The sequence below is a fragment of the Falco punctatus genome (assembly GCF_963210335.1).
Source record: "Falco punctatus genome assembly, chromosome: 6".
NCBI classification, from domain to species: domain Eukaryota; kingdom Metazoa; phylum Chordata; class Aves; order Falconiformes; family Falconidae; genus Falco; species Falco punctatus.
In genome coordinates, this window is record NC_137585.1 from 44,665,837 (window position 1) to 44,691,400 (window position 25,564).

At 42.0% G+C, this 25,564-nt stretch overlaps 1 protein-coding gene across 2 annotated transcripts; it reads right to left on the minus strand.

The window, feature by feature from the left end:
- Positions 1 to 6,198: 6,198 nt before the first annotated feature.
- UBE2N (ubiquitin conjugating enzyme E2 N) lies at positions 6,199 to 25,380 on the minus strand. Of its 2 annotated transcripts, none has more exons than XM_080393349.1 (4): positions 25,224 to 25,380; positions 7,831 to 8,077; positions 7,503 to 7,643; positions 6,199 to 6,882 (listed from the first exon to the last, which is right to left on the minus strand). In XM_080393349.1, exons 1-4 carry the CDS (start codon positions 25,251 to 25,253, stop codon positions 6,842 to 6,844), a joined length of 459 nt encoding a protein of 152 aa, XP_080249475.1. In that variant the 5' UTR covers positions 25,254 to 25,380; the 3' UTR covers positions 6,199 to 6,841. The 2 variants fall into 2 exon arrangements, with proteins under 2 accessions (XP_080249475.1, XP_080249474.1); XM_080393348.1 differs by lacking the exon at positions 6,199 to 6,882 and adding an exon at positions 6,895 to 7,391.
- Between the last annotated feature and the right edge of the window lie 184 nt (positions 25,381 to 25,564).

Sequence of the window (25,564 nt, forward strand, 5' to 3'; positions counted from 1 at the left end):
AAACTTCAACAGAAAGGGTCTGTGTAAAAATCAGAATAGGAAGGCTAAACTTTTTTCTACTACCTATCAATTTAAATGTAGAAGCATTTTGGTTTTACATGCATCACCATTTAGATGGGCCAAACTTATTTCATACAGAGCACACTTGAGATTTTTCTCGTGTCATAAATTCTGTACAACGTATCCAGATTTGGTTCTCCAGAGGTGAAAGGGAAGAGACAGGTGGTCATCTGCAATTATCAAAAAGTCTAGTTTGTACCGCTGCTTTTCCTGGCTGTTAGGGAAATACTGAGGTATTGCAGAGAGGCTGTCGAAAGTGAAAAAAATCTTATTTTGGTGCTTACTGCACCCCTGACTTAGCCTAGCATTGGTCTGTTAACAATGTGCTGTGAAAAAAACTGAGAGGCAAATTGTTGGTTTACTTACAAACCATGTTGGTGAAGTGAAAACAAGGGGTGGGGTGGGGTGGGGGCAAATTAAGTTGTAAACATTTTGACCTGCTTGCATGGATTTTCTTTAAAGATTGATGTAAGAATTTTGACTTTTTATATTTGAGAAATACCAGAATAAAATCTAAATTAGTCCTGTGGATGATGTAGTCATTCCATTGCAAATACCGCAAAAGAAGTGTTTGCGCAAGAGTCTCCAATAGCATCTAAAATACACCTAGTTTCATCTAGTGTGTTCTACTTCTGCCTTGTTAAAAGTGTCCCCGTCCCTCCCATCTACTGCACTCTGTGGATCCTCTCCAGCCAGGCATAGTTCCGTGCTGTTACAAGGAATGGGTATTTTCTTGAGCTTCACAACATGCACACCCTTAGAACACACATCTCCACTACCCACCCCAGCTCAGAGAGTGCTGCCAGAGCTCAGCCTGCTGCTGCAGACCCCATCTCTGCTTACCTTGCTTTTTCCACCTTGTTTTGGCACTGAGCAGTTACTCTCTTCCTCCCCTCAGTATGACTTCGGACAAGCAGACCATTACCACACACCCTTCTCTTTGCCAGATGAAAGAGTTTTACTGTAGTTGTGTCTGGTTCCTATCAGAGCATCTCCCATGCATCATGTGAAATTGGAGGACACAAGCAGGGTAAAGCGTGTGTGTCACAGCACAACACAAAAAAGGAAAGACAAAATGATTGACTTCATTTCCAAGACTCAGAAAGATTATAAGAATCTTCAAACTTTTAAGTTGAACGTGTTTGGTTTCTTTTAAACTTACCTTCTTACTTTCTACGCTGTTCTGGCCTCAGTATTGCTGTGATGGTAAGCTAGGCACCACATGCTCGGCTCAGATGAAGCCAGCACTGTGTCCACATTCGGAGGGCAATGCTCCACCGAAGGAACGGTATCGCTGCTTAGCCTGCAAACACGGTCACAGGCATCTCCCTGCCTGTGGCGATCCGAGTGCTCTGAGCTATGCACCACCTGGAACAATGCTCTCAAGACAGTTTTTCTGTCCCTAAATAAGCAGGAAATGCTTTTCAAAGAGCTAGTCTAGGAAGGCTAGAGACCACTGAATGAGCCTGCTGTATGATCAGCTGATATTTGCCTGATGGCCCACGCTGAGCTTCTAAGCTACCAGTGGCAGCACTGGTTCCCAATAGCTTTCCCTCGTTACCTGCTAACACCAGTTCTGATGGACGGACAGTATGGAGCAGCACGCCCAGCAATGCATACGACTGGCCAAGGCCAGTCCCGTCACGTTACGCACCTGCCCTGGCACTGGCTGCCCTGTGGCCTGGCACCCCTTACACCCAGACCAGAACAAGGCCCTTGTCCTAAGGGACTTTTTGCTGCCATTTAACTTCTTAATTCTCCTGAACACTTCCTTCTTTCCTGCCTTCTGGGTATGCCGCTAGCACAGCCTGTCTTTGAATAAGGCGGGAAACACCCACAGCAACTGAAGAAAGGAAAAATACCATTAGAATCACCTCACTGTGTCTTATTCTTCTAGATTTGCCACAGATGCCCCTCCATAAATTTATCAGTACCCATCCTAAGCCTTCAGCGTTACCTGCAATAATAATAATAATTAATATGGAGTAGCTGATGGGAAAACCACAGCAGCAGTACTTCTGAAGGCCCAGCAGGTACCTGGGCTGAGGTAAGCACACCTGCTACAGCAAGCAACAACCGAACATCGCACGTGAAATCTTTCAGATCTGTAAGTGACCGTGCAAGCCTGTCAACACAAATCCCGGACATCTGAACTTGGGTCCCTGCCAGGCAGGGAGGAGCAGATGAGGCCTGAACCAAAACTATTCCACAGCAGCAATGAAGACAAGAGCCCAGCCTACCCCAGAGCATCTGAAACAATTTTTCAACCAGTACTCCAGTCAGAGGCATTTCCCATAGAAAATAATTTATGTTTCCCTTTTTAAAAAATAAAAATCTTTGTTACATGCCACAGTTACAATCTCTTTATCTGGGAAAGCTCATGCAGTGTGATGTACAGAAACCGCAGGTACAGTCCCTCCCCGTGCTCTCTACCTTGAGGGATTCCCGAGTGTTCAGCATCTCGGTGATGGGCTAATCAATGGTGACAACTCCCTAGCAACAAACTGGGCTACCAGGATGAGTCATCTGAGGGTATAATCCCCTTTCCTAACACAGATCATTCCGTGGGTAGGTAGGTGTTCAGCTGACAGCTTCCCCTGCCACCACCCTTGAAATCACAGCAGTTTTAATCCTCGCCTTTCTGCCCTGCAGACAGTCTGTGTGCTCACACCGAACCCCTTATCATAAGGGTTGAGGGGAGTTTACGAAAGCAAACACCACAGACAAAGCAGTTATGCTGCTTTTAATGTCACTCTTCCAACGTGCTTCAGTGCAACTTAACAATTAGGTATTTGCTTTAAAATCTTCCTGCATGCTTTGACAGGCAAGATTGCAATATCCAGTACAAAATCTATCATAGCGGACATAATTACTAACTTCGTGCCATGCCCATTATGTAGCATGCTTTAGCAAAGCTTAATACATCTGTCAATGAGATTGCACTAGAAATTGTCCAAGCTGTGCGCTCAGGTAGCAAAGTCTTGTACTAAACCAGGCAGACAAAAAAACAAACAAACGATACCATCCTCGGGCTGTGTACCAGAGCAATCCTCTCTGATGGCTTGAGAGCAAGAGAGGGGGGAAAAAGCCACAGCAACTGGAAGGTGATTTATGAGAGAAGTTATCAATTATTACCTTCCTTATTTTAACAGATGTTAAGAACTGTTAGGAAACTGTATTCCACCCCGATGGCAGCCCACTACAGTTGAATGAAGCTCAGTGTCTATGTGATGAATAATCACTCTTCCTTTTATTTCAGTGTCACATTACAGTCAAGGCATGTTACTGACAAAACCTACCAGACACTTTAAAGTAACCCTCAAAAAAAAAAAAAATCCCAAGAAGGAATGTACATAAATCAAGATGTCACAATTTGTTATGTTACGAGCCCATTAAGATGTTTCACAATAATCTCAATGTGCTGGAAATACACTTTCTTGAAAGCTATAGAAGCAACATTTCACTTGGTTTAGACTAAAGTCAGCTAAGACACAAAAAGCCTGCTCCATCAGTTCCCAGCGATAATACGCTTCACACGCATGACAGAACATGGCTATACATGAAGAGACCACCACTGAATGGTTATGCAGAAAGAAAAGCCTTCCAAATCCTCCTCTTGATCTGAAGGAAAATACTGCAAAAGTATTTTGCATGTGTGGTCTTAGAGCTCATGCGATAACCCAGGCTCAACAGGTACCACAGCTACTACCTGGACACTAACATAAAATGCAATGTCACCATTCTTGCACAGGGTTTCAGGACCTTTAACACACAGCACCAGCAATACTAGAGGAAAACCATTTATTTAAAATGTACTGTTAATTTATCCAATGGACATCCACTAAAAATGGAGATATAATTAATGCTCCCTGAAAGATGGCTGCATTTGCTAACCAGCTGTAATGGCAGATGTTAACAGAACTAACTCTTGAGTATATTCAGAGCCGTTGTCTGAAACGTCTGCTTAACTGAGGAAAAAGTTCTATCTAACTGGCTTCAAAGAATTTAGCCTAAAAGTTTCACACATTCCTCAGTATAAGACAGAATTAAATTCCCAGCTTGGTTTTACACAGGGCTCTTAAATCAGGTTTAAAAGTTAAATAATATGTATTTAGTATGTATCATCAGCTTCAAAAGGTTTAAGATATGCCTGAATAGACCCCACAAAGTTTTAGTTTTTAGGAAGCCCATTTAATGTTTCCTTCATTACAACTATCATTTGCAAATGCTTTAAAAAGATCAAAAATACAGTATTTTACCTATCCTTTTACACAGTTAATTTCATATATACCATCATGATGTACTCATACATTCAAACTCAAGACAGCATGAACTTCTTTAATAAAATCTCAAATTTGTTGAGATAGTTAAAAAAAAGAACGCAGGCACATAATGGCTAGTGTGTACTCAAACTGTTCTATAATCCACTTTATTCAGTCAACAGCAAATGAAGGCAAAGGATTTTTTCTATTAAGAATATTCCATCCAGAACTTCCTCAGTTTTAACTACATCCTCTGATCAGCTGCCAGCTCTAGCACAGTTTTAAGCCCTGAACATACAAATACCTAGCCATCCGCTACATGGCCGCGGCTCTGGATTCATCCCACCTAGTCTGAAGTTGAATTGCATCACTGCCAGTTCAGGTCCTGGTTCTCTATGAAAGGAAAGGAAAGCCACTTTCAAAGCAGGTGCTTAGGTGGGTCTGACTGTCCCGTGGGGGTGCCCTTTGTCCTTGGACTACAGGCAGAGCTGAGGAAAGCTGTGTATGTACTGTAAGGTATAGCTTTAAGAGGTAGGTGAAGTGAATCCACAGTTTACCACAGCTCACTAGTCTCAGCTGCCTGCCACAGAAGTTGCCCATGTTAATAGCACATATAGGATGTATGCCTGCTAAACCCAAACACATGCTCACTTGTAAAGGGGCAGGGGTAATGGTGCTTACCCACTCTGAAGAACAAACAATTTGTTACAAGCCTTGAATGCAACTTTGGCTTACATTCAACACAAACTACTTTTAAAACAGTTTGGGGGATGGGGGTTATAGCTCATTCTGGTGAAAAAGTTGAACTCTGCATCAAGCTTCAACCATGTTATGAAGACTACTTTGAGGGACAATACCAGTTACTAACCACTGAAAGCACTGTCTGTTGGAAAATGTAGTTTTAATAGATATTCTTCATCTTACATAAGAGCACAATAAATACACAACATTCTATAGAAATTTCAGATGACACAAGAGGTGAAAGAGGGAGAATACCACTAGACTACATATCCATACCCCTGAATTGCATGACAAAACACTCCCTACTGCAACCACTACAAGCTGTCATTTATATACTTCAGGCTGGCCTTGCCAAAAGCTTTTAAGCTTTTTTTTTTGTGTGTGTGAGTGAGAGGGCTTGGGGAAAGAATGGTAACAGGGACACAAGAAATTAAGGGAAGCAATCAGATGGGTTCCCAGAAAAGATGCTGGACTCCCAAACACAACGCATACGCAAAAACCAAGGATGAGTAAGAAGTTTTTTAATCACTTCCCTCCAATAAAAAAAGCTTTGTTGCTATGTAAGCAAACCAGCTGCTCAAGCAAGTAGCTTAATAAGGCTTGTAGAGAAAACCAGTGGTATGAGCCGCTACCTGTAAGTGGTTAACCAAAGAGCCAGTTTGTGTATCAACTGATGTAACAGTGGTATTTCATATTAATGGAGGGTAGGAATTAAATAAGTTAGAAAACTGTGTAGTGTAACATCTGATGACACTCAGCAAAGTTATGCAGATACTCGTAATTAGTGCTGTCATTTGCTCTCAACCTCCTACTTTATTACAGTTATTTCCATGAAAATGCACGTCAATACATTACTAAAATTATGGTTACAATGGCTACATCAGAGAGTTGTTTCTAGAAGTCACTTCAAATGCATTTTCATACTAAATTGGCCAGGTAAGATCACCCACATAACACAAGTTCATTAAAAAAGTCAAACAAAAGCAAAAAAAATCTTGTGAATTCCACCTCTTTACTGTTTAATCTGTCAGACTGCTGAAGACAAATTGTCAATTCTTGTTTAATTTTTTTTTTAAATACGATTGTCACATTAGAGAAATGAAAACACAGCAAAATAAACTGTACAAAGGCAAAGTAGAATAACAAAAAATATTTTACTAAAACATAAGATTTACAGGAGATTTTCCAGACAAGCCATACAAAATGGTCACAAGCTTTTTCTTGGAGGGATTTTTCTACACTTGACAGCAGAATCACAATATTATTAGTGAAGGTGATGGATGTTTAATGTTCCCATTTTTTGTTCAAACAATGAAGCTTGTCCATCTACAGCGCCTAAGTTAGACTGGGCTAGAGGGTATATTCTAAAGTATAACTGGTTAGCTGCTTTTACCAATGCAATTAGCATCACCATAAAAAGGGAGGAGGAGCCCACAAAATTAAAACAAAAAGCCCCACAGCTAACCCTGCCTACCTTCACTCACAGTGCTTATACTTAAACCATGATGGGAAAAATGATTAAAAGCAGAGATGTGCTGCTGCTTTCAAACAATTTCACAACAATCCAGATGATACTTCTAGCCTCTGCTCATGCGGTACAATAGTGAATTAGGACAAGACACAGATTTGCTAATGTGCATTTAATCACCAAAGGACTGAAGATGTCTGGGCTTTTATTCTGTAATGTTTCTAAAACTGTGTCCATTAAATGCAAACAAAAAAGGAAGAGGTCTTGGCAGAACAGGAGAAGTGATGCACACTTGATGTTCAAAGCGCATTTAAATATTATTCATGGCATATAGCCTAGTCCATGCTCTGGCTGGAAAGAAAAAGAAACACATTTAAGAAAAGATGTATTTTTCAGGCTTTAATAAAGTAATTTTAAACACTTTTTTTTAAAGATCACTTGTATATCACTGCTGCAAGTACACAAAATATACTAGTTCCGAGATTTTAAATGCAATTTTGAAGGCCAGCAGCTGTCAGCTTTTGTATATTACAGAAATGGCCTGACTACAGTGGATCCAAAAGTGAAGAGGCGTAACGAAGCAATTCTTTCAGTTCACTGCGGCCTGCAACAGAAGCTAGTATGGAAGAGATGTACTTTCTGAAACCAGATAATCTGTTCTTTAAGCTACAGAGGAAAAGCAGTGGTGTATACTTGTATTTTACCACAACTCCACATTAGACACGCTTGCAATTTAGCAACATGAAAATTCATGATAAAACAGACAGACCTTTTCTTCTAGCAAGCCTCACAGACTTGAAAATAGACCACTGCAGGCACATTCAGGGTACTTGGACTATGACTGTATGCAGTAATTGTTTCTGCAAGTTGCAGACATAAGACAAAGAGGTCAGGATTTACATCCCCCACCACCAAGTAATCAGCAACTTCCTAGAACTAGGGGGGAAAAAGAAAAAAGTGTAAGACATCACCTGTTTCTATGGCTTGGGCTTCATTGGTCTTCCATTGCTCAGCTACATCATTTGCTAGTGGATCATCTGGATTGGGAGCGCTTAACAAAGCCTGGATTGATAGCAGAACTGTACGAATCTGCAAAGCTGGGGACCATTTATCTGAAGAGACATTTATAACTGTATGAAACACCGTATTCACCATAATCTATAGAAACAGCAAGTTTTCATCGCCTAGATTAAAGAATATGCACGGTATTTTTTAAACAAATTAAACCTATTTTTCAGGTCATTTTATACATTTCTGTACTTAGTAAAATCTAAAGAAAGAAAACAAGATAGTACTTACCTTTCAAAATATCTAAACATATTCTTCCCAGCTTGTCTACATTAGGATGATAAATTTTGGTCATGAAACGTACTTTAGGAGCTGCCATTGGATATTCTTCTGGAAGGAATAGTTCAAGTTTAAATGTCCCACCCTCAAAGGGGGAATCCTGTGGACCTGCAATGACTACGTGAAAATAACGTGCGTTGCTTTCATCTGGCTCCGCTTTTATCCCAGGGACTGGCTCTGCCAGCAAGCGCTGGGTTTCCTAGAAGAAAAAGAGGCAGCAATGTTAACAAACACAACCCATTCAAAATAAACACAACCTATACAAACTATTTTAAAAACAACATTATGAGCTATTTGCCTACATCCACAGAAACAGTGTTAGACAAACATGTTAAAGAACATCAACAGAAAGGAGATGAGGATGTGGTAAACTGGTACACATCTTTCAGATCTCTCAACTGCTGTAATAGTGTGCTTCTATAGCACAAGATAATAGATAACAATTAAATTGTTCTCAAATCTCTTAACTTTTGATTAAACTACTACCAAGCTGTTATTTTTTTCAATATACTTAAGAGCAATTTAAAGAATACCACAATGAAAATACCAAAAGCATTTCCCATGCTACCTTAAATAGAGAATCCCCTAAATGAAAAGCCAAAAGGGTTAATCACTCACAGAAAGCGTTCAAGGTTTACTTTAACAAGAGTGAACCAGTTTATTAAGATGAACATTTGTACTGGAATCAGATCCAACTTCAGAGAATTTAAAGTACTATGCTGCAACACTAAAAGTGTTTTTAAGGATGTTTTATATATTTACACATATGTATGTATAAATAGCTTCGGTGCGAGCACTTTCAGCCTACATATAACCTCTGGTGTGGGCATTTCCAGCCTACAAATAGCCACGTTGCAAGTTTACCCTAAAAAACAGCAGGAGACAGGCAAGTTGTTCTGTAAGCAGCAAAATTAGAGAAGCCTGGTTTCCTACAGGTATTTGTATTCTTTGTTGCTCAATTCTTCTGCCTACAGCACCAATCCTACTTCAGGTACACGCTGTGACCATAGCTAAGAGCTGCCCATGTTCTGACCATCCATCATCCCAACAACGCACTGAACAGACAAACCGACCAAGTCCTGTACATCTTTCCCCCTCCTCTGCCACCAGCCTTCACAAGTCTTACCAGGCACCATTCTGCTCATTCTTATTAAAACCAAAAAAAAAAAAACACAAAAAAAAAAAAAAAAAAAAAAAGGACTCAAGGCCAAAAGGGACAAAAGGACATTAAGCAGGGACAAGAAGTCCTGCCGAAGCCTCATTTCCTCAGGTAATTTTAGCCCCATTTCCTGCTTTTCCTCTAGCTTGTTATTACTATGTACAGTTAATTTTTTCACCACTATCTGTATCTACTGATGAAAAATTGAGACTTGTAGGTGCATTCATTTATTATTCTAGTTTTGTAACATTTATTCTGTGTGTCTACAGTAGCACCAATACAAGCACAAAATAGACAGATCACCACTGCTTGGCTTAATACATTCTTCAAACATAACTGGATTGTAACAGTACTGGCATTTTGTAAAAATTAATTTACACAGCACTTAAGTGATATGGCTGTCTTGATGCAGTTAATAACACATCACCTTAGCAAAAAAATAATCAAATATATAATATAAGAAGTGATGTCACAGTAATTAATGCCAAAATCCAGTCATTCATCTCAAAATTGTCAAGGTCCTACAGACCATAATATTGAAGTTGTTACTATACACATACACAAGCATAAAAATCAATTTATCTGGTCTAATTCCCTGTTGTGACTACATACTGCCTACTTAATATGCATAGGCGTTAGCTGTCAGTGCCACTTACACACCTTACTAGAAGGCCATCCAAGATCCTTAGAGCTGTCTACACTTCTGCAAGTATATTTTAAATTATACACATAAACGTGTAATGTACTCGGACTCTGTATTCTGCTGGCTATTTACTTGTACAGTAATTCTGTAGAGAAGTTATAATGAATGCTTACTGACTTTCATACCACTGAACTAAAGCATTAAGAAATGACAGATTATCCCTGTAAATGCATAAAACATTCCCCATTTCTTTCAGCAAGTTTTCAGTGTGAGTGCTGCTGCAGGTAAATGGGACAATTTGGGTGTCTGCCTATGAAGGACCACATACTTACTATATAGCTTGACAGTTTTGGCAGAGGAAACAGTGTCTTATGCCAAACACAAACTAATACAAGGACCCAAGGTGACATTGGAAAGAGAACAAACTTAATGAAAAGATCCAATTTTTAAATTTGTTCACAGCTGCTACCCCTTGGACTTTGCCAGATACATGCTTGTAGGCAAATCATGGTTTTGGTTCTTATGGGCATGCTAAAATTTAAAGACTTTTTTTTCTCCCCCTTTTTAAATATTAAGGGTAACGCATTTTAATAGCTGGGCTGATCTCAGCAGCCCCTAGCCCCCACGCAGTCACGCTAGTCCCCAGACTACCTCCCTAGTTATGTCAGTATGCTGACTGTAACCATATTGGGCAGCCAATCCTGGCTTAAAATAACCCAGAATCAGCAGTTCTCTGGCAGCAGCATCAGCACTTCTACCTGCTAGCATAACTGAGCGAGCAGTGCCTGGCTGCAACCTGCACGTTCTGCCACTAAAAACCATTTGTCAACAAACAATGAGAGAGCCCATGTATGAGAAAACCAATTATTTTAATCAAGGTACCACATAATACTGAAGGAGCTACACCATTGCTAATATGTCATCACATTCAGATAGCCCTTTATGCCTCTATGTTATGTGGATGCAGTTATCTTAGTGTAAAACACCACAGAAGAGGTGAGTGCAAAGAAAAGCATTCATGCTTCATGCAGCTACACTAGTAGCGCTAAGACCCATACAGGCGCGCTGTGGAACATTAATATTAGATGAAAAACACTTTGAGAAAGCACACTTCACTGCCTGCACTGTGCATGGAGCTCCACCACTATCAGGATAATTCAAGCTGTTTTCAAACAGAAGTGAGAAATACTTGCAAGAAATCTGTGAGGGAATTTGTTGACACTCATCTTTCACACTCGCCAGGCTCTGATGCAGCCATCATGCCAAGAGCACAAGCAACAGCCTAAACTCCTCTGACACACAAAATGATAGGTCGTGATTCCTGTGAACATACATCACTACTGTTTTACGCAAAAGCTGAGAAGCATCTTCAGTTTAGAAACAGCATCTTTTTAAAACAGTGTAACAGAAACGCTTGTTAGTCCATGAAAAACACAAGAAAGGTGCCATTTATTAAAAAGAATGTGAAATGTTTGTACTTAAATCCATCAATACCACTGCTAAAATCAGCCAGTAAATAAGGCTTTTGCACTTCAATTATGACGAACTTTAAAATATCTTCAATATATTTGGGGGAAACCATAGAAGAAGAACAGAAAGGGAAAAAATTATCAAAAAGTTCCATTTTAAGGTCTAAGCATGTAAAATGCTTCAACATACAAGTAGGTCCAGCTCTAAAGTGATATCAGGGACTTGAGTTCCACATTTTGGAGTACAGTGGCCAGTTAAAGACATGCTGATACCAAAATCAATTTGATTTGCCATAAGACTTGGAGAAATAATCATATTCGAGAGAACCAGTTGTCAGTAAACAGGGAAACACTATGCACCAGGTCTGGAAATCAAACTGCTTAAAGACTTTCTTTTTTTAAAATAAAAAAAGAACCCACCCTGTAAATTACCCATAAGAGTCACAAGATGTGGACTCAATCTACAAACAAGGAAATAGTTTAACTATATGTTGATCTTATTTTGTAATTTTATACTACTTTCCCCAGAGGATGGTTACCGAATGAAAAAGTCTCTCAAACACATTAATTAGAAGTGATTTATTTGTTTGTTTATTTTAAACTCCTAACTTCCCACCTTTTTTTAACTAATCAGGAAGATCAAGCATATGCAATACTTCACTTTCCAGCACCTTTTTAAGCAAAATCTTTCTAACAGCCTTTTGGCTGAGGAAGTGAATTTTGTGCAAGCTGTTACTTCCTGCTTTGCCCCTAAAACTGCCTTTGAAACCTTTGTCCAATTTGAACGTTTCTGTGCACTTTGTAAGCTGTCAGTGGCTAAGACAGAAACCAAGCTCAATGTTTCTGAAGAGAAAGACGTGAAGAAGTTTGATATTACATGCTCTTCAGCCAGTTTATTCTAACAAAGTATGTACTATTCTTGCCTGGCAAAAAACCCTGCCAATAAGGACAGAAAGACCTGGAACATCCAAATACTAACATACTAAAGAGGGAAAAGGACAAATTCACCAAGAACTAGGTTTTGCAGTTTTGCTGTTCACAATAGATGTTCTTACAATAGAGCAGTTAATGTTCTCTTCATGGAAATACAAATTTCCATCAAGTAAGTGTTCCAGAACAGCACTTTATAGTGTTTCTTATTAGCTCTGCTCTAGCATACTGAAGTAAGTTTCACAGAAGAGATATCAGGACATATTTTGAGCTCTAAAGCATTTAATGAAGTATCGCATGCTGCTGTAAGCAGTTACTTCTATCTGTCATACTCTGCTATGTTTTTAGATTGAGATCTCCTCTCACTCCTGCTTTTACTCCACTTCTTCCAATTCCAAGAGTATGTCGTCATTTCCGTTGGCCAGCAGAAAGTAAACCCAAAATGAAGATACATGTCAGTACTTCAGAAAAAAACAAAACAAAAAAAAACACCCACACCAAGCCACAACACTGTCATTCACAACTGGTTATGCCCCCCCACAATTTTATCTTTCTTATTTTTAATTAAGTGATTAAAAAACACTGAAGTGCTGAAGGTGTTTTGACAAAATAAGAAAAGCTTTGCTTTCGCAACACAGGTGGCCTGAAGTAGAGTGACAGATGATATGGATGGGACAGATGGTGCAGCTGACATTCTGCATAGCTATTCTTCTATGAAGACATTAAATTGAAAACTAATTGTACCCAAAGGGGAAAAAACCCTCAACCTGTTTTTACAGTAACCTGTGAGGACAAGAAACCTCGGGAAGGGAGTGCACTCTGACCTGTAGAAGAGACCAACAGAGCAAGAGGTGGGGATGAGGGGTTTTCAGCTTGCAAAGACTGAGAAACCACGTAAACACAAGAGATCAGTTTGCACAGGGATGTTTCATTCTTTGAATTTTTGCTTGGTTATCTGCTTTCAGCAGAAGGAAAAAAAGTTACTGAAAAGCAGACATAACCACAAGGATTCTCCTGGTTCATACACCCAGAATAACACAAAAGTCCTTCTTTAAAGGAGTGAATTGAACTTCCATACACACATGCACAAAAATCAATTGTTAGAGCACACAGGAATATGAACAAGCATACAAAGAAATCCATTAGAAATATACTATTTTAATCACTTCCAGTCTTGCAGAAGTGTTCATAAAAGCCTCAAGCTGCCAAGGCCTCAGTCAAAACAACCAAAAAAGATTTCTGTATGCTATGTTTTTGGAAAACAAAAAGCTAATTCAGAAGTTTTACTTGCTATCAACAGACTAGTGCAGGATCAAACAGTGGCATATTGACAAATAACTACAATCAGAAAACTCATGTATACAAGTATTTGCAAAAAAAAATACCCAAAAACCCAAATGTTATTTCTTACATAGCAGAGCTGAACTGAAATCTCTAAAGCTTCACCTGCCTGACAGAGACCAATCCAGTAGCGAATGAAGAAATTGTTGCATGGGATTAGACAATTTTTAAAGCTTTTTCATTGCTTTTTAGGATACTGTATTCTTTGTTTGGGAAAATAATTGCAATTCCATTCCCTGTACTATGGCAGTAGCTAATCACAACAAATTTCACACTGCCTGCCAAGGGATGCGAGGAAAAAAAAAGTTAAGAACAGATCAATATCTAGCACCCACAAATTACAAGAACTTTAAGGCTACTGTATGAAGCCCACTAGAATTTAAGAAAAAAGCTTTCCTGCAAAGTCAGCACAAACTAGCTCAAAGAAGAAATCCATACTCCATGTCTTCAGGCAAATTTGCTTTGCTTAGTAATTCAGCTGTCTGCATGCTCAATTTCCTGACACCCGTTTTCTTACTTCATATTCAATATTACTACTATACAGTTACCTTCCACTAAGTAAAAAATTCTGCATATTAATCCACAAGTTCAATATAGTAGTCTTTAGTGAGGTGTTACAGTTGAAGGAATATACCTTCTGACATAACCTAACATGGTCTTCTGCTCCACACAGTCCTTTAATACCAGCTGTGAAATCACTTGGTGAAATTCATAAAATCTATTAGAACAAAAGGAGCTTAGAGAAATCCCAACACCTTACAAAACCTGAACGTTATAAGCTGATAAATGAGCAGACAGAGGAAAGGAAGAAAAAAAAAAGCTGTGCTGCCTTTCCACTTCGGCCTATTGTGCACCTTCACTTTTGCGTGTATAGCTGTTTCTCAGCCTCATGTTGAGATAGCATGGAGCTGATCTGGAAGGAGAAAAAAAAAAAAAAAAAAAAGTCATACAAGAAAGAAGAGTCCCTGATGCAGCTCACCACATGTCCACGAAAACAGCTGTGCCAAGAAGGGTGCAAACACATGCTGTCAGAAGGATGGGAGAACAGACTGCTCCTTTTGGTGAAGGGGCCAGTTTAAAGAGCTGAGAATGCAACATCAATCACAGCAAGATACTAGCATAACAGATTACTGTTCTATAACCAACCTAAAAAGGAAACACAGACTACCTCCTCATTCCAAAGGAAGAAGCTTAACTACCAACAGCACTAATTTCAGTAACTGCTAAATTAAAGTCTTCATCCCTCCACAAACGTCTTAGACTCTGTGTATCTTCTTACATGTTACAGTTATCTAGCAACCTTTTATAGTACTGCAACTACAGAAAAGCATCCTTGTGACAAGCAGCTTTATGCTAGTACCTTAAAGAGATAACATCATTAAGACTTACAAAGGTCAACATAGCTGCAATAAAATTATTCTGAAACTTTGTAACAGAAACCATTAATACGGCCTCTTACACAAAGAGAAAATATTGCAGGTCTTAGAGCTGTTAAATATTTAAAATGGCACAATACCGCATCTTTATGCAAAGTCTCAGGGGAATGACCCTTCCCTTGTATTTTCAGCAGCAGATTTACTAGCACAATTCTTATGCCGTAGTCAAGTAATTTACCTTCAGCATCACCCAAGATGGAGGTTACATCCCTACAACTTCATCAGTTCAAGGCAAGGTACAAGGCCTCTCTAATCTACTTCAGACAGTGAAAAAGCATAGGTAATATCCACCTTTACCTGTAGGTTCAACTAACCCAAGATGGTTTTATTCTGAACAGATCAGGGAAGACAGCTGACGGATGAGTATGTCTTAGTAAAACTTAATCTGCAACAAATCACAGCTCAGAGCTCTACTCCCAGTGCTTATTGCTGCTCCCTTGGCAGAAATCACCACCAGAAAGTAAACCTTGTCAGTATTCCCAATTCAACTCAAGGGAAGTATACTGGGCTCTTTTAACCAGATCTTTAAACCAAAAAATGTTGACTGACAGCATACAAACTCTGCTGTCATCTAGCAGAGGACAGTAACTTTGAATAGAAATGGATGAACACTTGGCACCAGCTGCAGGTAAAAGCATCTTCCAACAGTAAGATTAAATGAAATCTGCACACATCTCTTGATACTTTTCTTCCATAGGTACTACAAGCAAGGGTCTCCAAACAGCTGACTATAAAGCAAATTTCTTTGATAGTCTTGGCCATTTATAATAGGAACAACAGGATGCAACGCTGCATGAATAGTCCCAAGACAGCCTAAAAGAAAGTTATTGGTAAAATGAAAGAAGCACCCAGACTGAAAGAAATACACATCAGCTTGCCTCACTACTTTGGGACATAAAACTTTTATTTGGTTTAGCGTAACTACTTAATCATCTAGGCATATGTACAGGGTGCAGGTATCAAGGCGTTGGCAGCAGGGGGCCTCCGGTCTGACCTCTGTGGGAAGGGGCCAGGGGCTGTGCTGTGCCAGACACAGCCAGCTCCAACAGACATGACACAGCGCACAGCTGAGCCCATCAGCCACACTGGTGGCACACCTGGGAAAACAGGATAGAAGGCATCCCACAGAGAGAACAGTGAGGGGGACGAAAAAAAAAAAACAAATGTGAGCAAAACTAGTCTGAACACCAAGCTCAGAGGAGGATGAGGAGGTGCTTCAGACACTGGAACAGAGATTCCCTGTAGCTCATGGAGGACCAGAACAGAGCAGACGTCCACACTGCAACCCATGGAGAGGACCATGCTGGAGCACAGGAGAAGCACAAGGAGGAGGAGGAGAGAACAGCAGACAGGAGCTGTTAGGGACTAAGCAAACACTTCCATTCTCCTGGAACCATCAGGGGCAGGGGAGGTAGAGGAGTCAGGAGTGGAAGGACTGCAGTTGAGTGTGGAAAAAGGAGGCAAAGGTGTTGTTTTAACTCTATCTTTGCTTCTTACCATCCAACTCTTTTACTTGGCAATAAACTAATTTTCCCCAAGCCAAGCCTGTTTTGCCCTTGATGGCAATCAGTAAATGATCTCCCCATCTTTCTCTTGGACCATAAGCTTTTTCATCTTTTTTCTCCTGCTGCCTGGTTGAGGTGGGGAGTGACTGGGTGGGCAGCTGGCCAGTGTCAACCCACTACAGCATGAATCACAATGTACTTTTTAATCTGAAATGTTTGAACTGTTGTATCCAGAAGCACTTTTAGTGAGGATGTAGTAGACTGCTTCAGACTCCACAGATAATATTGCAAATCAGAGGTTTTTCAAAAAGATAACAGAATTAAAATCAAAGCCACTAGCTCCATTTTTTGCTATAGCTGTAATGATAACACTTATCACTGGAGGGTACCACACACAATAATTTATGTGGGAGAATATATGATGAGGAAAGTGATCTCTTTCAGTTTAACTCATTGCTTCTCAGCTTCTTCAGTATTTGCTTCCTAGGAGAGATCAGACATCTGCTGCCAAGTCCTCCAGCAGTTGAAAAGTCACTACCAATAGCAAAAAGTGAAAAGCTTTAAAAAAAAGTACACCTAAGTTGCACTGATTTTTTTAGTCATTGAGAGTTGAAGTCCTTTACCTTATGCTTCACTGGCTTTAGCTATTGAGCTTACAATTGAGTCAAACTGCTTTTCTCCCCACCATTTCAGCCTGATTCTCAGTCCTTCTTGATCAACTTCACTCACATCTGTAACTACCTCCACCTTTTCCTTTCCTCACAAATTGCAGGGTTTGCCTGAATGAGAAGCCCAAACTTCTCAGCAGCAGCGCTAATTTATACAGTCCCCATTCCAGGCAACCCTTCTATCAGCCCAAGTGTTTGCAAAGTCAAACAACAAATGAGGTCACAGAACTGATTTGGCTTAAGAAATAACCTTTACTGCAGAGTTCTGAACCAAATCAGTCCCTCACTGCAAGCTTACCACAGCAGCACAAAAACTTTTGTGCCAGCACAACCCAGGCTAAATCTGTTTATATAGTAAGGCTACTCATCATGAACCCAGGGTAATCACCTTGAGAACTTCTGGTTAATCTAACTTAACTAGGTGGTAACTCCTCCACCTTGTGCTGGCTCTCTGAAAAAAACACAGAAGTACACCACCAACTTTAGCATTTCAATTCAGACTACATACGACATACATTTGTTTCATATTTTTATGCCAATTGCAGGAAACCCTTGCCAGCTACCGGTGCCATTATCGTCCAACTACATCTAATAGTTCAGGTTAATTTTGAGGTACGAAGTAGAAACTGAAGGTTTTAGTGGCATAGGGCAAAACTTAAAGCAGCATACTGGCACACCGACAAGTTAATAATTACTTGCCAAATGGCAATTCTTTCCTTTTCTGTCAGAGTGGGATAAGGGGGAAGATCACAGTTATCTCCTTCGCCAAGAACTGGCAAGTGACACATGAGAAAGTAAACCACATGCATGTTTCTGCTTTGATTTTTATTGGGGGGGGGGGGGCAGTAGGGGAAAGTGAAACGTATCAGTCAAAACTGCCTTTTACATATACGGATAAAGCTGCCTCAGAAAACCACAAAGACTTAATTCAAACACCTTTTATAACAGTACATAACATTTTGGCACAAGTTCTTCTAGGGTCTATCAATTCATTAGCTACAATTGTGTAAAGAACTGGCTATAACCAGCATTACTCAAAATGAACTGGTTACCTAACCAGAAATCATAGCCAAGAGAGATTTAACAATGTTTAGATTAAATTTGTGTCACTGTAAAACAACTACATTGAAGGAACTCTTCTGAAAATAGCATCTACCTTTTAGGAAAAAAAAAAAAAAAAAAAAAAAGAATTAGCAATAAAGCCCATTAAACTGTAAGGCAGAGGTCAAACATCATAAATAGAAGGCTACACTTGTGGTTTCCAGTAGCTGGCCTCCACATTAATTCTTCTCTTCCTTGCCATATATTCCCCAGGTGTCAGCATCCCACACGCCTCTGCTTCCTGCACTCATTACTAGGCTAACATCTCTGTACACCAATGCTTCCATCACCCTGCGGGTTCCCAGACCCTACCACCAGCCTCCACCGCCAGCCCCAACTGTAACTACACTACCACCTCAAAAAAAAAAAAAAAAAAAGCAAGAAAATGTTCTGAGTGTCAACGTATCAAAGGCAACAGCTGTAAAAACAAAGAACAGAACAGTGGTACAGCAGATTTAGAAACCATTAACTAGTACTCAATCTATGAACAATTGTCCAGCAGCTTGAAACCACAGCTCTGCTAAGCAAGCACCACGAACTCCAGATTGCTCACAACCTTCCCTCATGCATTTCTGGTTCTCCAGTTCCTATCACCACACAATTTTAACCATTGCACAGTCACTTACAGGGAGATGAAGACAAACTTACTCCAGGCAAGAGTAAGTAACCTTCCCAGAAAAAAAAAAAAAAATCCAGGATCTACCCACTCTTGGAACAAGACCTTATTGCCAAACAATAGTAACGTGAAGAGGGGCATTTTTAAGGTCAGCACCACTCTCCCCTGAAAACGACCACCTCCTCAAATTTTCCAGAGCAGATTACAGGATTTTAGAACTGTGAAGCTGAGATCCTATGCAAATTCCTAGAGGATTATCTATGTACTAACACAGATCAAGCTTTTCATGGTGTATCTCCAGCTATAGCAAAGTAAGGCACAACTAAATTCACTAGGCTAACAGTGAACCCATTCCTGCAAATATACTGATGGAGCACATTTGCATTAATATACAGTGCAGAGTCAACTATCAAAGTGTGGTTAAAGCAAACAGTAATTCATACATTCAAATGCCATCTGTACTGGGCTTGCGTGGCAAGGTTTTGGTAGCAGGGAGAGCTACAGAGGTGGATTCTGTGAGAAGCTGCTAGAAGCTTCCCCCAGTAGAGGGTATGCCAGTCAGCTCCAAGATGGACCCACTGCTGGCCAAGGCTGAGCCTATCAGTAATGTTGGTAGTGCCTCTGTGATAACGTATTTAAGAAAGGAGGGGCAGGAGTGTGAAAATGCAAGAGAAACAACACTGCAGACACCAAGGTCAGTGAAGAAGGAGGGGGAGCAGGTGCTCCAGGCACCAGACCAGAGATTCTTCACCCCTGCACCCTGCGGTGAAGACCATGGTGAGGCAGGCTGACCCCCTGCAGCCCATGGAGCTCCACAGCAGAGCAGAAATCCACCTGCAGCCCGTGGAGGACCCCACGCCGGAGCAGGTAGATGTGCCCAAAGGAGGCTGTGACCCCATGGGGACCCTATGCTGGAGTAGGCTCCTGGCAGGACCCTGTGGACCCATAGAGAGAGAGAAGCCCACACTGGAGCACCTTTGCTGGCAGGGCTTGTGACCCCCCATGACGGAGCAGTCTGTTCCTGAAGGACTGCACCCTGTGGAAGGGACCCATGCTGGAGCAGGTTGTGAAGAACTGCAGCCTGTGGGAAGGGCTCCCCTTGGAGAAGTTTGTGGAGGCCTGCCTCCCTTGGGAGGGACCCCACAACGGAGCAAGGAAAGAGTGTGAGGAGTCCTCCCCCCGAGGAGGGAGTGTCAGAGACATGTCATGAACTGAGCACAACCCCCATTCCCTGCGCCCCTGCCCCTCAGTGGGGGAGGATGTAGAGAATTTGGGAGTAAAGTTAAGCCCAGGAAGAAGGGAGAGGTGGAGGGAAAGTGTGTTAAGATTTAGTTTTCATTTTCTCATTAGCCTACTCTGTTTTGATTGGTAATAAATTAAACTAATTTCCTCAAGTAGAGTCTGTTTTGCCCATGATGGTAATGGGTGCATGATTTCTCCCTGTCCTTGTTTCAACCCACAAGCCAAGCCTTTCATTGCATTTTCTCTCCTCTGTCCAGCTGAGTGATAGAGCAGCTTTGGTGGGCACCTGGCATCCATCCAGGTACCCAACCCACCATATCATCTATGGCAAAATTTGCCACTTGCTTCTCACTATTAACTCACCAGTCACATATAACTATGAAAATATGTTTTTGTTTTGTACTATTACACAAAACCAATTCTGAGGTACACTGAAAGCCACATAAACATAAGACAAGCATAGTATTAAAAAAACCTGCATGCAAAACAATAGAAAACCATTAGCATCGGTAGTTAGAAAGCTTGGTGTACTATAGATTTGTACCTCAAAGTTGCTCCAGTGTTATACAAAGAGGTGGTCCAAACAAGACTTTTGCCTGTAGTTGGATTATCTAGTTTTTTCCTCAGTTTTTCTTCTCTAGCGTCTGCTGAAAGCTTCTTTAAGGAAAAGGATGTGAAAAGTTATCAGTGTCCTCTTTAATATCTCTTATTAGGAATCCATGTCTTCCTTTCAAAACTGGTACCTTAGTCTGACTTGAAAGTTTTCCTATCCTCTGAGCCTGAACCACCTTCTCAGCTTTGCCCTGACACCTCCACAAAGGTTGCATCCCGCCGAACTTCAGGCTTCCAATACCTGCCTCTACACCCCTCCCACTACCAGAGCCAGCCTATGCTATACTGGTCACCTGGCAAGAAGATTCAATGTGGGTTGCAAAGTAGTGTTATGTCTTATCTTCCTACCTTCCTACATTTGTTGGGGAGGCAGGGGAAGGTGGTTTTAAGAAGAATGATACAAAACACCCTCTGAAAATTCCTCAAGTTCTTACCCTCCTGTCAAATTTGAAGTTATCCACAAGATTCAAACAGCATACAAGGGGCAAAAACACATTACAAAGACCAAATATACAGTTCCTCTGCAAATGCCAAGGAACAGCACTGTCCAGAAGTAATGTTTTTATGCCTAACCACCATCCAAACAAATGCAAAATACCACTAAAGATGCTAAGCTTACCTTCAGCCTTTTTAATTTTTTCTATCCAGGAAATAAAAAAAAAAGTCAAAGAAATCAAGAAGTAATGGCAACTTAAATTTTCAGGTGGAGACAGATGTCCACACCCCAAAAGCCCATAGCTTCCAAGACAAAATGACAAACTTCAAGTTGGCTACCAGTAATACTGTTCAAGAACTTCTAGAAGTTTCAGAAGTTGCAGACTAAATGCCTGATTTATATTTTAAGAAACATATAAAGCTGTTCATACTGACCTCTAATATAGAATGCTGTTGGTGCCCATCACCACACACACCATGAGAATCTTCATAAAACCTCTGAGAAATTTTACATTTTCAGGTAGCATTTTATAACTCAGCAATCCAAATGTCACCCAGATCCTCGAAAAATACTGCAAGCTAGCAGCAATGTGGAAACAGCTTCTCACAGTAAACACCAAGAAATTAGTATCTCATACAACACAATACCATGCAGGGGAGGAAATCAAAGACTCAGTAATTTAATGCCGATAAATTCATCAACTAAAAAAGTCTGAAGGAGTCTCAGATACTGCTTCAGATGGTTGCTTCATGATAAGAGCAGCTGCAGTGGTTGCAACAGAAGCACTACTAACAACTGGCTACACAGTCAAAACATAGACCTGGACATCAAATCATGAATAATGAGATCACTGCAGTAGTGAAAACAGCAGGAAAAAAAAACCATTTGAAAAGATGACAAGAGGCAGTATTGCCCATCCCATTCAGATATACTGACTGCACTTGACACAGCAATGAGGTGGACTGAATGTCAGCCAAAAAAAAAAAAAATCAGATGCAATTCAATTCCTTACTTGACTGGAGCTACGTGACTTTGCAACACTGGAGAGAATTGGTGTAATACATGCTTGAATGTAAAAATCGCTGGGCTTCTTTATTGTGTATATTGCAAAGGCTCACATTTTAATACAGGATTAATATTAAGAAAAAATTTTACAGCATCAAAAATGCACACCTATGTAAATGTGCCATAGCATATTTTTATTTTATCTTACATGAACGGATTTTCTTGTCAAGGTGATTCTCAGAGGACTCCTAGCTTTGGACTACTGAAGAAAATAAAAATACCTCTTCTCTATTCACAAGATAGATTTTCCAATTCTGACTATATCTTTAAAGATTCAAAACTATGTCATCATTTTCTACTCAACATTTGTGAAGTGCTAACACCAAGTTGTAACACTAAAGCAAGTAATCTCTTGAGCTTACAGATCATTCCCATACACACACTCAGTCCGTGATCCTAAGTAATCTGAGGACAGCAAACTGGGACTAATTCTGTATCTTCTGTAACAATTGCTTTGCAACATCTATACTAACACCTTTGAATTGAATTTGGGGGAAGTATTAGAAATATAAATAGAGTGCTCTGCTGAGACAAGGAAAACTACTGCTCTCCTACTGGGCCAGATGACAGCCTCCACATAGCAAAGCAGCAAGCCGAGGAGTACAGGGCTGCTAGTCAACCTGAGAGCCAGGCCATCTGCCAGCAGTCGGTCAAAATGAGGAATGCCAGCTGTATTTCGAGCAGCTAACTAGACTCTATACTTCATTACAGTCCAAATATGCACTCGTATCCCAAATCAGCCATCAGCGGTCTCCCTCGGATGACAACACAAAGGGTGCATGTGGATCAAAGGGAGGAGGTCTTTTCCTAACACTAACCCAAACCATTTATTTATCATCAAATTTATTACTGTGCATAAAGAAAATCAGTTCACCTTGTTATTGGAGTTATTTCACCTTTCTACAGCTCTTTCCTTCCCAATCTCTCTCACTTCCATTTCCTTTCCTTGTTTTTCATTCTCACTAAGCAGAGTTCACTCCTTCCCCTCCCTCTAAGGCAACTAGCAATAGGAAATTTAACTCCAACATCAAGATTAGCAGGATAGAAAAGGTCAAAACAATTCTCACTCAAGACTCCTGAGGACTCAAGCAGGCATATTTCTAGGTCTGCACCTCTGCAGCTGCAGTATTTCAAAATATGACTTTGCACATTTTTGAGTCTGTAGTAAATAGTCAGATTCAAGTCCTAGACTGTATGCACATCTGGCAACCTAATGTATGTATAGCACAGGAGCTAAAGAATTGGTCATCTAATGTGACCCACCCAAGATTTAAAAGCTCTGCATTGGCTGCAGAGAACTTATAATGCACACATGGAAATACACAACCCACTGTACAGACCACCTTGTAACATGTAATAATCCTGAAAGTACTGAAGAGAATACTCTGGAGGAAACATGAAGTTTCTACGTCTCTGTTCTGCTGGCATCCACCTCCCCTCTCCAGGAGGAGAAGAAACATTCCCATGCCGTCACACATCTTTGAAGCAAGTCGTGAACTGCTCCACGTTTTCTTTTAGGAAACACAAAAACCCCAAAAGCACCAAGAAGGAAACGTATGCACCAGCTTACAAGTGGGTGTGCTTCTTGGTTGTATTTAGGGGAATTGTCAAGAGCTATTAAAAAATTTAATACAGACATCAGCCTCATGACTGAGCTCTTACCACAACTCTGATTAATACCAGTTCCACTGTATTATGAATCAGTGATCCCTCTCACACCTGAAATACATTCAGCTTTGCATGCTGTGCACTAAGGCAGCTGGGTGAGCATCAAACTCATTTTGTAAGATTTGTCTTTGTTATTTTCACTACTTACAAATCTGAGCAGTAATCATAGTTTAGTCTATTTCACACCAGATAAATGCTACTCCAGCCTTATTTTTAACTCATGTCCTCTATCACCTGTTAGATAGCTTGACTTTTTAGTATATGAAAAAAAAAACCTGTATTTTCCTCTATTTAACATGTTCTCCACTCAGGCGTTTTACAATGGTTGCCAACATCATGTGCTCAACCAAGAGAGCTTCACAGTGTTAGAAATTATTTGTGACATTTGTACAGTTCAACAAGTAACAACGGTGCTGTTATTTCCTATGAGGGCTAGCGAACCTCACTGGAATCACTTCGTAACTTTTGTAAAGGGAGCAATCATCAATTTGAGGGCTTCAACTCACAACACTGCAAATGGAGTGGGAAGGAGTAGCCCAGCACCAACACCCACGACTAAACCATCTTTTGATAGCTTGCAATGCAGCTAGCTGTGTATCTCTGTGAAGTGACTCCAAACCATTCAAGTCCTAAGGGTCAGCTGAAAATACCCCGAAGAAGAGAGCCCTTACAAAGCTTTTGAGCTTAAACGAAAGTCCAAGCGAGACAGTGAACCGCCAACAGGAAGACGCTAACACCGTAAGGGCCGACAGCTCAGAGCGCACGTAGTAGTAACCAGGCTGGCTTCGCGTGTGCCGGCACGGATGCCCCCGACGTGCAGCTCAAGCCCCGGTTTAACCACTCGCTGAGTTTCGCCCCTCCTCGTACCGGAGCGGGAGCCCAGCACCGCGCCGCCGCCGCGATCCCCCGGCCCCGAGCCGGCGAGGAGCCGCGCAGCCGGGGAAAGAGCCAGGGGGGTGCGTCCGGTGCCCTCCAAGCTCCGGGCCGCGGAAAGGGCGCGCAGGCACCCAGCAGACGGCAGCAGGGCAGGCCGTGAGGCGCTGCCGCCGCCTGGGCGGCCACTGTGGAAGGCGCGGGCCCACTGCCGCTCGCCGCCCCCGGCCCCTCAGGAGGGCCCAGCCGCTCCCCACCGCCCGCGCACACCCGGGAGCCCCCGCCGGCGGCCACACAGCCAGCGGCGCAGGGACCAGGACCAGGACCGGGACCGGCGCGGCCCCAACCCCTAGTCGCTCCCGCGGCGGACGGGCTCAGCGGCGGGTCCCCCCCCGCCCGGCTGGGGAAGGAGAAGGCCCGGGAGGGCCCTGCCCCCGCGCGGCCCTGCTCCCGGGCACCGGAAGCGGTGCGCGGCCCGGCCCGGCCCAGCCCAGCCCTACCCTGCCCTGACCCGCCGCGCGGGGCCCGGCCCGGCCCCCCCTCAGGCGCCCCGCAGAGCGCGGCGGGGCAGGCGGGGGTACCTTGATGATCCTGCGGGGCAGCCCGGCCATCTTGTCTCGTCGGGGTGTAGGCTCGCGGGCTCGCCTCCGCTTGGGGCTCGCGCACAGCCGGAAGTAGTCCGCCCCGCGCTTCCGGTGGCGCCGCCCTCGGCGCGGGACGCTGGGCAATGTAGGCCGCGCCCGCCCGGACGGCCGCGAACTCCGCTGAGGGGCGCTCCGGGGGTGAGGCGGCCCCGTCGGCTGAAAGGGGGCTCCTGGGGTCCCGCTGCCCGTGGGCAGGAATGCGGTGAAGGGGACGCTGGGGAGGGAGCCGAGCGGGGCCGTGAGGCGGCAGGCGGGCCGGGGCGCACCGCCTCCCGCAC

Excerpts from the sequence above, each read along its gene's own strand:
- UBE2N (XM_080393348.1), bottom strand. The coding sequence starts at position 25,253 with ATGGCCGGGCTGCCCCGCAGGATCATCAAG. Across the intron at positions 8,078-25,223 it reads TGCCCCGCAGGATCATCAAG|GAAACCCAGCGCTTGCTGGC; the intron begins GTACCCCCGCCT and ends TTTTTCTTCTAG. Across the intron at positions 7,644-7,830 it reads ATGTTTAGATATTTTGAAAG|ATAAATGGTCCCCAGCTTTG; the intron begins GTAAGTACTATC and ends ATGTCTCTTCAG.